Consider the following 14,250-nt stretch of genomic DNA (forward strand, 5'->3'; position numbering starts at 1 on the left):
GAAAATGACATTGTGGGACAATTCCAGAGTACGAATGTATCGAGCAGACAACAAGAAATATAGATGACGTCAAACGAGAAGCGTGTATTCTAATCAGTATCGCCATGAATGGGTTTTGAGTCTGACTCCGTATTAGTAGCTTTCGTCTCGACAATCGTTATCTCATTATATCGGTGTTTAAGCTGTATTGCTGCATTTCCCGAGTAATGTTACTGGCAAAGCCTTGTTAGAGAAACAAATATGCGTAGTACTGAATTCCAATTTGCAGGTACTCACCAACACACCTTCCAATTTCGCGCTCCTAGTACCAAGACTATCACGAAGCTAGCTAGCTCAATAATGGTTTTGTAAACGAATATGGACGCACATAATTTTGATTTTAGAAAAGCAGAACGTCTATTTGAACGCGTGGTCGGGAGAGGAGATCTATGATGGTGCCGAGCGAGATAGTGTAATGGTTATGCGTCCGGCTTCTCGAGCGGTAGGTCGTGGGTTCGATCCCCGGCCGGGTCATACCAAAGACTCGAAAAATGGTATCCGCAGCTATCCTGCTAGGCGCTCAGCAATCACGGATAGCATGGAGGAGAAAAAAAAACGGGGGCGCAGACTAGATGACCTCATGGGGCCGTATCGCAACTCCGTCGCCAAAGCATCTCGATGGTGCAGGCGAGAAAGAATATCATATCTCTCTCTCTCTCTCTTCTCAGCACACCCTAGGCGCGTAGCCAGTCGAAAAATGAGCGGGATATGGATTTTTTTTCAAATTTACCAATATCGCAGCAATTCAATTCGGGTTAAGTACAAGTGTAAATGACGATCATATAATCTCTTCATGTTGACGATTTTAGGCGTATGATAAGCTTGCTAAAGAGTCCGGAAGTGCTGTCAATTAGCGAGTACCTGATCTCTGGTGAACAATTAAATACGAGCGCGTATTCCGCATCCTCGGCGACAGTTTTCCCAAATCAAAATGTTCGAACCTGATGGCACCGATTTCGAATGGTTCAGACCAGACATGGGGTGATTACTTCACGAATGTAATCGATTGCGATTACTTGTGAATCCCGCGATTACGATTACGATTACAGCAAAATCAGGAAGTAGTCGATTACGATTACATTTCAAAAGTAATCGCGATTACTCACGATTACATTTGTTTTGCTTCTTAGAACTAATATATTGGAGATATTGGAAGACAATATAAGACTTGCGATGAAAATAAGGTCTATTGAGATAACAACTTTCTTTATAAATCATACGTCATTTGCTTGCTACGTCATAATGCACCCATTGCCCAACTCTATACAGGACCATTCGCCGCACCCAACAATTTGCATTCTTGCCAGGTCCGTAACTGCCACACCCCAAACTCCCCAATAGGACCGGGAGCGAGCTCTAAGGGGACTCAAAAGTAATTCGTAAATCAACATAAATTATAATAGAGTATTTTCATGAGAGTTAATTAACTTGAAAATTTTCTTCGAGCTTCGGGATTTAATGTCTTCTAAATCAATACTAGCCAGTTTTCAGGATTACCGGACCACGACCTAACATCGACCTCGCCCTCCGCCACATGCCACCCCATTTTGTCGCTTGCATCTTATATTCTCTGCATTACTTTTCATTCAGTGTGCATGCCTCTTATTTACTTCGCCTAGGCTAAGGTGAGTGTCTGATCTTAATGGCTACTCCAAGTTGTTTCGACACCTTCCTATCTTTTCATTGTATCGCAGTCTTGTGATGTTTTGAAACGATGAAAATATTAATAAACCTGACTGACTGACTGTCTCTAAATAGCTTGATTTTGAAATGCATACCTCTCCCCCTCAAGAAAAAAAGAATGCATAATTTATAGGAATATGCATTTCGGTGGCCGTCATTACCCCGCCACGACAAGCTAAAAGACGTCTGCAATTTCGGCCAACATGCCACTCCACAAAGTGTGCTACCAAAGAATGACCTTAGCTCAAACTTTGGGTATGTGTCCATTGTCAGTAGCCGCGCTCTGTGGGCGTGACGAATAATCCAGTCCCTCCAATCTTAGCCCCAACAATGCAACTGCTATAGCAGGGGCACTCACAGAAGAATGAAGACATGACAATTTGTGTGTGCGTCTCACGAAAATTCTCTTTTAGTCTGCTACGTTTGGGCGACTACAGTATCTTTTGATTATATAAAAGGCGGGAGGTCACGAATTAACAACATACTATAAAGTAATTATAACAACATACCAGATGCTATAATTATGAATTACGTGCCCCCAGCTCTACCGGTAAATCTGAATGAATAACAATATAATGCAATTACCAATATTATGACGAAATTCACAACTTGAACTGACCACCATGGGGCCCCAATACCCAGGGTTGTAATGACTCGAGTCGCGATTTTGTATTGACTCGACTTTAGCTCGAGTCATTTTGCATGACTCGAACCAAGCCATATGACTCGATACTAGAACGGCCAAGACAGACATTCCATGTAACTTCGAAGAATAGTAAAGTTACCACATTATCTGTCTTTCGTCTATCATCATGCAGTCCTGGTACATGGAAATAGGGTCGTAAACTGTGAAAACTGATAAAAATTACTATATTATGAATACGATCTATTCTATGTCACTCGAGCAGAGTTGAAAAAATTGGGTTGAACCAGATTGATCTGAAAACTGATCTTTGAACATAAAGACTTGGACTCGTAGTCGAGTCAAACACTATGACTTGGACTCGACCCTAGCTGACTTGGACTCGGACTTGACTCGGGGTGAATTGAAAATGACTTGACCTGACTCGAGTCAAAACTATAAGAGTGATATTGACTTGTGACTCGTAACATTGTGACATGGTTACAACCCTACCAATACCAACGTTTGGAGTGGGGGACGAATTGCTGTTTTGGTCCTGATTGTACCTACAACCCACGCTAACATGGTGTATAAGCGAATGGCTATGGCGACAGGTATAAATGTCGAGTGAAGAATTGTGAAATAACGATTGGCGCCCGTTTCAAGTAGAGTCATATGAGAATAAGGTAAAGTGAACCTAAAATTCTACCTTCCACTTAATACAGTCACTGCAAGGTGCCGTTACGAGAAACGGCAAAGAACGGCTCGGTTATGATATATATAAGCAGCTGTTGATTTTAGCCATCGTAATGTTTTATTTGACGAGTACAATATTTCAAATCTTCGTCCGGTGTACGTACAATACATACGTATGTAACAGTTATTTTAGACGATTGGAGTCGATTGTAGACTGCTACATTATTGTAAGGCTGCTCAGCGGTCTTGATGCACATCTTCCCAATTGCCGTGATATTTTGTTGGCAGTCGACATGATAACTTCACAATATTATCAAAGGTATTCAAATCTTGAACCCGATTCAAGTGTAGTGGAACGAGATAACACTCTTTCATCTTGTTCGCAAGGTCATTTAATGCACCAGCATCATCATATTTAATAGGAGGTGCTCTGATTAATTCATCAAGAAATTTTCGTGAAATAACAATCGGGTTACCATATTGTTCGTCCAAAATTTCCATCGCTTTAGCGTAGCCTTCAGTTAGTGGGTACATGGAACAATGCTGAATCAATTCTTTTGGTTTTCCGTCACAGTATTGTTGCAACAATGCTAGACGTTTTCCATTGTCAAATATCTTCTCTACAACATTTACTTGAAATGACTCTCTGAACTGCGCATATTGGGTGATGGAACCACTGAATTTCATAATTTCAATTTTTGGAACATTCATAGCAGAGGCTATTGCATTTGCCAAGTCAGTAGCAAAACATGTATTATTTACTGACATTGAAACTTGTGGTTGTACTGCAGGAGCAGATAGAATAGGGATATCGTATTCTTTCGAGGCACATGCTTTGGACGGTGAACTGTTCATGATATAACTTCCAACTTCATGGTCCTCCTTTTGAGGAATTAAGCTCATAGGATCGATTGGTGGAATGTCACTACTCATTGGAATGAAGGAATGTTTGATGTTACCTTCAGCTGTACTCTTGGATTTCGCAGTGGTATTCATCGGCATCGACACTCCCCTAGTTTCTCTACTAATATATTCTTCATCAGCGTTTTCCCATATCTCTGCCTGCAAACATGCTGCTTCATATTTGTGTTGTAATTCCACAGCCCTTTGTTCGGCTTCTAATTCTCTTTGCTTGGTTTCTAATTCTCTTCGCCTGGTTTCTAGTTCAACCTTTTTTCGTAATTGGGATAATTCCAATTTTGCAAGTTCTCTCAAGGCAATAGCTTCTATCCGTCTTGTTGCAGTAGATGAATAACATAGTGATGAAAGACTAGATCCGTGTGATCTGTCAGATCTTTTGATATTAGTTGATCTCTTACACCATTCCTGAACGTCATCCTTCATATCTCCATACATCCAATCATTGATATGTAATTTGGCTTCTTGAAATGCCTTGACTTCATTTTCATACTCAAGTTTGATCTTCACTGTCTGATCTCCATCTTCATGGAGAAGACTGACACGAATGTTCTTTGTACATGAATACTCATCAAAGACTTTGTCAATTAATCTTGATTTCGATATCACCAAGCTTCTATTTTCTTTATTAAGCATGAGATACTCCACTTCTAAATATAGCTGCTGTAGGTTCTTGACCATCATTTGCAGCTTCATGATATCTGCATTGACATCTTGAGTCATCATGTGTTCTTGTTGCAAATTCATTGCACTTGTATTGGCAGCATGTGCCATCATGGGTTCTTTTTGCAAATTCATTGCACTTGTATTGGCAGCATGTGCCATCATGGTTTCTTGTTGCAAATTCATTGCACTTGTATTGGCAGCATGTGCCATCATGGGTTCTTGTTGCAAATTCATTGCACTTGTATTGGCAGCATGTGCCATCATGAGTTCTTGTTGCAAATTCATTGCACTTGCATTGACATCATGTGCCATCATGGGTTGTTGTTGCAAATTCATTGCACTTATATTGGCAGCATGTGTCATCATGTATTCTTCTTGGTCGAAAGTTGTTATTGTTAACTTTAATGTAACAGTTATTTTAGACGATTGGAGTCGATTGTAGACTGCTACATTATTGTAAGGCTGCTCAGTGGTCTTGATGCTAACACGTCCCTCTTGGCATCTTTATATCAGTCATTAAACGGTTTATGATATTTATTGGAAACGGTTAACAATAATTTAACTCGCTCTAAACGAAAAGAATATAAACAAATTAAAACACGATCCTTCGGGAACCACACATTTCCTGGGCCCCGACACCGAAAACATGTGCGGGGAAAACCCCGGCACGTGACTGCAGTTATTCACCCGTTACAACGTATACTACATAGATAGGCCTACTGCTCGCCAAGCAGCAACGGTCAAACTGCGTTTAAATAAGCATAACCAAACATCAATACATAAGTTACTATTAGAAACTAGGCAGAGTGGTGATTATTATCTTGCTGCGAGGTAGTGGCGTCTGGGGCGTATTGATAACCTGATATACGTCATGGCTTTTACACTGTTCTAACCATAGTGTCCTATATGGTGTCGACACAGGCAAATCTCACGCCTCAGTGAAATTGTATCACGTCACAATTTCCATTTGGCTACAGGCAATTTGACGGTCATTTTTGACCGGCTTGCCGAGCATTAAATTTGGTAAAACAGGTATCAATCGAAAGCTGACTCTGCACTGATTACGAAAATATAAATTTTATTCCGCTCGTGGTACTGGAACTCCCACAATCAGCCTCGAATTTTTGATTGTTATGGAGAGTGGCATTGGGACGCAACAATGCTGTCTGGCGAAACGAGAGAGTAGCTCAAGAGAAAAAGAGCCAGACAGCATTGTTCAGCATTGTTGCGTCCCAATGCCAATCTCCATAACAATCAAAAATTCGAGGCTGATTGTGGGAGTTCCAGGGCCACGAGCGGAATAAAATTTATATTTTCGTAATCAGTACAGAGTCAGCTTTCGATTGATACCCGTTTTACCAAATTTAATGCTCGGCAAGCCGGTCAAAAATGACCGTCAAATTGCCTGTAGCCAAATGGAAATTTTGACGTGATACAATTTCACTGAGACGTGAGATTTGCCTGTGTCGACACCATATAGGACACTATGGTTCTAACAATCACACAACAATGTCCATCGAATATATATTTACTACGTGTGGATACTTTATACGCAAGGACGAGCAAAGCTAATACTTCTGACGTAATAATAAGCAGTGGTGCTTGATAATCAACCGTTTGCGCTATCAATAACCTGGTAGAATATCTCTTCCTTGTTCACGAATGTTCGGTTATGTCATATTCATTGTACAAATAAAAAGTAATCGTTCTTTCACAAAGAAATCGATTACATATGTGAAGTAGTCGATTACGATTACGATTACTTTGGATTTTTTTCGAATGTAATCGATTGCGATTACGATTACTCGAAAATGCTGTAATCGTCGTAATCGATTACGATTACTAATCGCGATTACCCCATGTCTGGTTCAGACGTTTTACCTCTTTTAGAAGTCAAGCCATGATACACTTCTTCTGATCGTTACGTTCAAGTATTAGCGGAAATCAATTACGCACGTTACAGTCTGTTTTCAGCGATTCGATGTTATTTAGTTTGGCGATGTCGCTCTTTAATCAATATGACAATCAGTGTAAACTCGACCGCATTGTCTTCAAACCAGCGAGAGATACGAGATCGAGACGCGATAGTTAGGCCAGTAATGATATATTTCGCACCAGGCCTATTAGCAGGGTTGCCATCGCCATGGACCCAAAAATAAGGACAGTCGAAAAATAAGATTAGCATTAATAGCGGTTTTGTACATACTTAGTATTTATACGAGCTGTGGCATATCGCATTCCATACTTTTCGCAAGAAACAACCTGCTTTTGCAACTCCTTGTTAATAGAAAGTGCTTCATGGATCTCACGACAGCTGTGGTCTAAGTTTACCTTTACTCAGGGCCGAAACAGCACTTCGTTAGCCCCCCACAAAACACGTTGGTCTGGGGCCCTCATAGGGTGATAAACCGAACTTCTTCACCTCGTTTTGATTAGAGGCGTCAACCTAAATGGAAAATGGCTGTACATCAAGTTTAGGCAAAATCATTTTTTGAGCGTATGGAGCAAAAACTCCAGTAACAAACTCATTTGCGATGTTGGAATCGGGGATTATTGCTTTGAACAATTGCGATGTGCAATCGTTGTAGAGAAATGATTGCTGGTGTTTGACAGTATGGAATGCCCAGACATCCTCAGCAGCAGCTGCCTTGTAGCCTGTGGTCGTCGGTGCTGATCGACTTGTGAAAAATAATGCATCGACTGGCTCGAATTAATCATTATGACACACGTCTTGTGTTTTGGGGTATCAATGCTAGTTGAAATAGCGATCTTTCCTACGGCCTCCAGGTTAATGTCACAATTGCAGATATTGCTATGTGCGAAACACTCGCCCTTCAAGCCTCATTTGATAGCTATGAATTCTCTCTCACAATCGTCACGAAAAACATTTTTACGGCTGCTCATTTTAACTAATGAGATTTAGCCTTATTAGTAGTTAAAACTATATGTGCAATATAATTTAGATAAATTTATCAGTGATATATAACTTTACTACTTTTTAACCCACGTGTCGACTGCACTGCGCCCTTTTCCAGTACGCTATAAATGCTGCCTTCCCACAGCTTATTCTGCTGTAGACTAGACAGCAGAAACCTAGTGTTGCTGTTTACTGCTAAAATGACGTCCGCTGCGATAGCTTGGAACAGCCGAAACTGCTATACCGCCCACTGCCACAGCTATCTCATCACTTAGAAGTCAAATCCTGCGGTGTGTACGCCACGGGAGTTCCTTTCATTTATGATGTCATAAAATCTCGACGCAAAAGCATAATTTTAGAATATTATGCAACACAGATACCAGAGCAATACGATCGAAGTTCTGCAGTTGTTGAAAGTAAGACAAAATAAGGACGCAAGTCGAAAAGAAGGACAATTCTTAGAAATAAGGACGGTTGAGTTTTCTAAGACGAGACCCTTAAAAATAAGGAGAAATCTTAGAAATAAGGACGGTATGGCAACCCTGCCTATTAGAGATGCTATCGTGTAGGCCAGCGATGATATCGTGCACAACAGGCAGAAGCCGCCAATGAAGATGCGATTGTGCAGTGCATGTTCAGTGTTCAGTCAAGCGATGATATCGTGTGAACTGGGCCTATTGCAAATGCGATTGTTAATAATGTTCAAGCCTGCGGAATCAGGCCTGTTCGAGATGCGATAAATCAGGCTAGCGACGATTGCCACGCGCACGGGAATGACTGACCTAATTTCGTGACCATCTCAGCGGGATATCATCATACGCGCGCTAATTGGCACACGCGCGTATCGAAAACGAAGACGTCTCCAACGAGGTCGCGTCGATTCGCCTGATTACTAATTACTGGTCAGTGGTCACAAATCACTTGAGCATTTGAGCATTTCGTACGAGGTGGCCGCCACCTCGTAAATATTGTGACGCGTAAGTCGGCGCCTTTCCACTCTTGCCGCGTAAGTCGGCGCCTTATTTCCACTCTTGGCGAATCACGACAAATTCGGTAATTCATCAACGCTTGTTAACTTATTCCTATCGGTACTCATGGAATCAAGTTTCCAATCTATCTGTGTGATTTTATAAAGCAATGTTGGCTAATATACGAATTCGAGTGCCACTGTGGTGTAGGTATTGGTAATAGCTAATAGGTATATGCGGGGAGAATTAGGCTACCCAACGGTTACAGGACCGTATCTAAAACAGCATATTCCTCCCTCAAGCGAGATAGTGTAATGGTGATGCTCCCGGCTTCTCGATCGGCAGGTTGTGGGTTCGATCCGCGGGGACGGGTCGTATCAAAGACTCGTAAATTGGTATCCGCTGCTATCCTGCTAGGCGAATAGCAACCACAGATAGCGTGGAGGAGGAAAATGGGGGTACAGACTAGGTGACCTTACGGTCCTATCGCATCTCCGTCGTCAAATCATCTCAATGGTGCAGGCGAAAAAGAATATCATCTCTCCCTCTCTCTCTCTCTCTCTCTCTCATATATTTCGAAGTTCCAGCAAAGTGATCCGTAAGTTTTCGAATACAATCGAGCCATAGCTCAAAATTATTCTAGCACTGGCTTGATAACCCGATATAGTATAGGCCCTCTCTCTACCAAATTGGTCGCAATTCGTTTGTGTATTCACGATTCCAACAATTCGTCAATCAAGTCTATGCCAAGAGAAAGCATTTGTGTATCATTTGAATATCGCATATCAATACTTGTTCTCCCGCCCGCCATGCTCATAGTTTTGGACCACCCTGAGATACTTGGACGCACGTATGATGAGCGTGAGCTAATTGTACCGATCATTATCGTGAGTAAAGGTTACTGTGAACGGATGCCATGTACTGGAGTATGAACATCGGATACCTGTTCGATCGGTGAAGTATCTGATAGTTGAAGACGCTGTCGTTTTGACGACGGTGCGCAGAAGTGTGGAATTTCCATCGAAGGTATTCTATTTCCCATTAGACCAGTGGTTCCCAACCTGTGGTACGCGTACTGGTGGTACGCACTGGTGGTACGCGAAGGTCTTCCAGGTGGTACGCGAGTAGATTATGTTTTTTTTTCGACCGAGGGAAGTTATTAGTTCAGGTGGGGTTGATTTTGAATTTTTTGAAGTTTTTTGACTAGTGGTGAAAAACAATTCCATGCATCTCATCAACCCGGGCTGATAGTGCCTATAGTTTAATAGAATTTGTTATTGCTAGGACGATTTTCTTTTACAAAATTGAAGCCTTAAGTCAAAAAATAGTCAAAATTGTTTACAAACTCAAAATTTTTTTGATCCCACCATTGCGTTCGTATCGTAGATTTTGATATTTTACAGCTTATAGCCTACTTTATAGGCCTACCGTTATAGACGGCTGGCCCATTGTCTGCTCATCTTGGATCATAAACTGTCAAACGAAACAAATAGGTTGACAATTGAATTGGTGTTACGCTCAACGTACCGCAAAATCCTTACTGAAGCAAGACTGCTTGGGCATTGCATGGTTCTTTTATCAAGAAGCGCATGATGAAAAATTGTGATATGACAACATTGTCAGAATGAAGCAACATGGTGTATCACCAGCAGTGTACGCACAACTTCAGTGTTGTCAGACAACAACTAATGCTGTTGAACGGTCTTTCTCCATTCTTGGCAAGCTACTTAGTAAGGACGGACGCTTTCTACCCAAGAATGTAGGAAAGTATCTTAGGTGGTACTACAACAAGTTTTAATTAACTCCACCATATTACGTGCTGTAACTACTGGCCCAGATATCGTTAAAATAAAGTTTTTTCGTGTCGACGTTTGTCAGTTTTTAAGCCAAAAACGCTTTTTCAGGCCTAACTTCTTCGTAAGGACGGACAGTCTCAACCAGAAATGAATATAAGTAGCCTAAAACAACTTTAAAGTTATGTGCGAAAACACCTAATTTGCGTACGTGAGGTTAAAATTTCGTCAAAATTAAGTTTTTTTAGGTCAAAATCCTCTGATTTTAAGGTAAAAGACGCCCTAGTTATTACACCCCACGGCCCACATAAGTCAAATACGTGATTATTACGTCATGAATGGTGAAAATATTTTGACCGCCTACGCCCTATACGCCCTACGGCGTGCGTAAACTATGTGGTACGCGAGCACTGCGTAAAACCTCGAAGTGGTACGTGGGTGGAAAAAGGTTGGGAACCACTGCATTAGACCTTCTATAATTCTATGTGCATCCATTTTGCTTTCCCTATATATTTGCGCATGTGCATAGGCTACATATAAATATACTACATATAGATGGGTGGTGCGAATAAACATATACGTCATGAATTCGCGTCACAACAAGTGAAATTCCGGATGCCATGCATAGTTCTTGAAGTAAGCCTGTTGGAAGGAATTTAATGTTCTACTTCGCATACATTGTGAATATCTTAAATTAGGAATGTTTGCAAAACTTTCTGGATTTCAAGCTGTCACTGTGATTAACTTAGGGAACATTCACAGTCGCTTGAAAAAGAATACCCGAAGGAATTTCCTAACCTATCTCAATTAGTTGAAAGTCCAGGAGTTTGGAGCAGGCGTAAATGTCAAATTGCTCCAACTCCATAAAATTTCCGAGTGAAAACCATCAGATTGGTCAGTCAGTGCCCTCGGTTGCAGCTGTGAACATGTGACTGATGCCCTACTGTCAAATCCCATGCGGTGTTAGATAGAAAAGGGGGCAACAATTCTTAATTTTGTGCAGAGTTGCTGTTAAATTATGTGAATTCAGCCATTATAGTTGGGACGGCTCCAGCTCGATATGAATTTCACGTAGAGTTCCAGCTCTAGCCCCGGCTCCATTCAAAATGCGCGGCTAAGGGGCTCCGGCTCCAATGCCCTGGTTGAAACCTCTCCGCCCAATTCATTTTCTGTTGTCGACATAACCACTATATTCCAGAAGAAATTCAAGACGGGCTTCCGGATGGACATGAATAGGCTGAACGTGATATGTTCGTTGGAAAAATTTTTCATATGGTCGGTCATACCCAAAGGCATTGTCGAAAGATTTACGCGTTATTATTTCATTCGCCTCTCCCTGACATTGCGAAAATATATTTTCGTCTCTCATTCATATCAAATCGATTCGCAGACTTTCAAAACACGACAAATAATTTTGCTTCTGACATGCAGCTGCAGAAATCCCATTAAGTGATTCCCCTATGAAACTTTGAAAATAAATTTCGCATAGCTTATATGCCTATCATTTTCAAAAAAAGCGCAATTTCTACAATTTACACTAGCTTAACATTTGCACAAGGATAATTGAGCTAAATGTGAACTAAAACTTACGGGGTCCGCGGGGGCCTTGACAGACAAAAAGTGGTCCGCGGACACAAAAAGATTGAGAACCACTGCGTATAGCATCAATTTAATTTCCTTCTACTATCCAACGTATAAGCCAAACTCTATTTTTTTCGCAGGCACGTCCTCCAAAGCTTTTTAAAAATCCGGTAAGCACTTCTATCAAATTTTCTTGTGGTACAACTATATAAATCCCAGCTACTATCGATGAATAGATTGTCGTATTTGCCGTTTTTTCTACATCGCATCTCCAGCGAAGATTCTATAGGCTAGGCCTACTTACTGCTCCAGTGTCCATATATTTCCAGGGTGTACCGTTGTCCGCAACCGTGCCTTTCAGCAACCTCAAGGGACATAAGATTGTCATAAATGGCATACCACTCGATCAGGAACCACGCAAGTAATCACATACCTCTTACGCGTCTTTTTATATTCATAGTCAAAATTTAAGAGTTGAAACTCAATAATGATGTTCGAATAATAGCCTAAGAGTTTCTTTTCTATATTTTCGAACTTGTTTCCAGACCAAACCCCAAAATACCTGCTTCTAGTGGAGGCATAAACAAAACATTTGAACCGGGGCCTACGATAACCTAAGTTATCGTAGGCCCCGATTTGAACAGTGTATGAAACTTCACATCCGAGACTATATACTAGGGATGGTGTGAACGTGAGGTTCACGTTCGCGTTCTGTGTGTGAACCTCGGAAATTTGGAGGTTCGCGTTCACAACAGAACCTTGGTAGGTTCTGCACAGTGAACTTTTTTCATATATACTATTACAATTTTCACTCCATTATGACATCTTTGGTTCGAATTTATTGCATTTTAACTGCGGGTCACTCTATGTATAGAAAAATCAACACAAAACGAGCATGCAACTTGACAATCCTAAAAATTTTACTTGCTTCGTTACAAAAGTTTGCTCGAAATATCCATCATTCCGTTTGTGAATATTTAGTGACTCTCTGCTGTGAACTTAACCCGCAATCACACAACATCACGAGCAAAATACACTACATGTAGTCAGCGAATGATGCTTATTCAACCAATCAATGAGATTGATATCGTTTTTTGATGTAACAAACCTAGCAGGCGTACGGGGTCAATCTTGACTTCATATGTTAACTGTAGGCCTATCATTGAAACCAAATCCGTGCGATTGAGGTATTGGCTGCAGCTGTATAACTTGTGGGGTAGTCTAATATCGGTAGCAAGTATAGAAACCTGTTCTACACTCTGCTCAATATCAATGCAGCAACACTCAGACGCCGAATACATTGTCCGGTATGGCCAAGACCGTTAAGGCGTAAGCTTATATTCCCTGGATAAGTCCTCGTCGAAATTGTTGGCAAAGCGACGGATGATATTGATTTTATGGGAGTATTGTATCATGTGATTGCCTATAGGTTGATACATTTAACGACCTAAAACGCCAATATGTACTTCAGCATTGTCGCCTTATGTGGCCCGAGTCGTCGCTGGGTATCGTGCACATTAATATAGGCTTTTTAGCTATCACTTCACTGAAAGATAGGGTTGGAATTAGCAACCCTATCTTTCAATTAGCAACGTCACGTGACGTCATGAGGTTCACGTTTGCGTTCACACAGAACCTTTCAAAAAGGTTCGCGTTCACACGAACCTGAACCTTTCAGAGGTTCACACCATCCCTACTATATACATTTCATACAGGCACAGGGGTCCGTGAATACATTTTGCTGCGGCCCACAAGGTCACAAATAATTAATTTAAACGCCAGCAACCTAAATAAACACAATTGAATGATTGATTGCTATTTCCTTGCACAAAATAGTGTGTAACTTGTCATTTACCGCATTAACAAAAAAATTTATATTCTATGTTTCGTAATATGTGTGATTACACATGAAAGTAGGAAGTGGGCTCTGTTGTTTGAAAGGTTGTTGCCTTTGCAGCAGTAAAAGAGTGTCTATTATCTATTTTACCTACATAAAGCCCACCACGCCCCTGTTGACATGGTTACATTCCACTCAATTGCCCAAACTGATTTTTGTACCTGAAAGTATATCGCTGACTTGATTTGCACTCGGTGGAAGTCTTGAAAATCTTCGCTTTTCGGTCACAGCGAACACTTGATAATCTCGCGGGTTTGGTGTAGAATTACTTGAAATGGCCGTATCCCACAAAAAAAAATCCCGCACACTTTAAATGATGAAATATTCGAAAATATAGTTACCGCGTGATACGGGGGACACTCACGTCATTCTCACGACAATTTCACTCGTAAAACTACTTTCTACTTTTCCAAATACATATGTAAAAAGTGTAGTTTAGTATATATGTATAGTATGGAAAAAAATCAGGC

The 14,250-nt window shown here is 41.0% G+C and overlaps 1 protein-coding gene across 4 annotated transcripts in view; it reads left to right on the forward strand.

Annotated features, from left to right (window-relative positions):
- LOC145454575 (galectin-6-like) overlaps nt 1–14,250 on the forward strand; it is a 29,644-nt gene that overhangs the window by 12,869 nt on the left and 2,525 nt on the right. The window contains exons 4-6 of one of the 4 annotated variants that reach the window (XM_080332566.1): nt 9,407–9,535; nt 12,024–12,053; nt 12,213–12,304. In XM_080332566.1, coding sequence (XP_080188692.1) covers nt 9,407–9,535; nt 12,024–12,053; nt 12,213–12,304 — 251 coding nt within the window. The remainder of the gene's footprint in view (nt 1–9,406; nt 9,536–12,023; nt 12,054–12,212; nt 12,305–14,250) is intronic. The other 3 variants (XM_080332569.1, XM_080332567.1, XM_080332568.1) reach the window with 3 other exon arrangements.

This window comes from Botryllus schlosseri, chromosome 13 (genome assembly GCF_051294905.1).
Source record: "Botryllus schlosseri isolate E-star chromosome 13, Bs_hap1, whole genome shotgun sequence".
Lineage (NCBI taxonomy): Eukaryota > Metazoa > Chordata > Ascidiacea > Stolidobranchia > Styelidae > Botryllus > Botryllus schlosseri.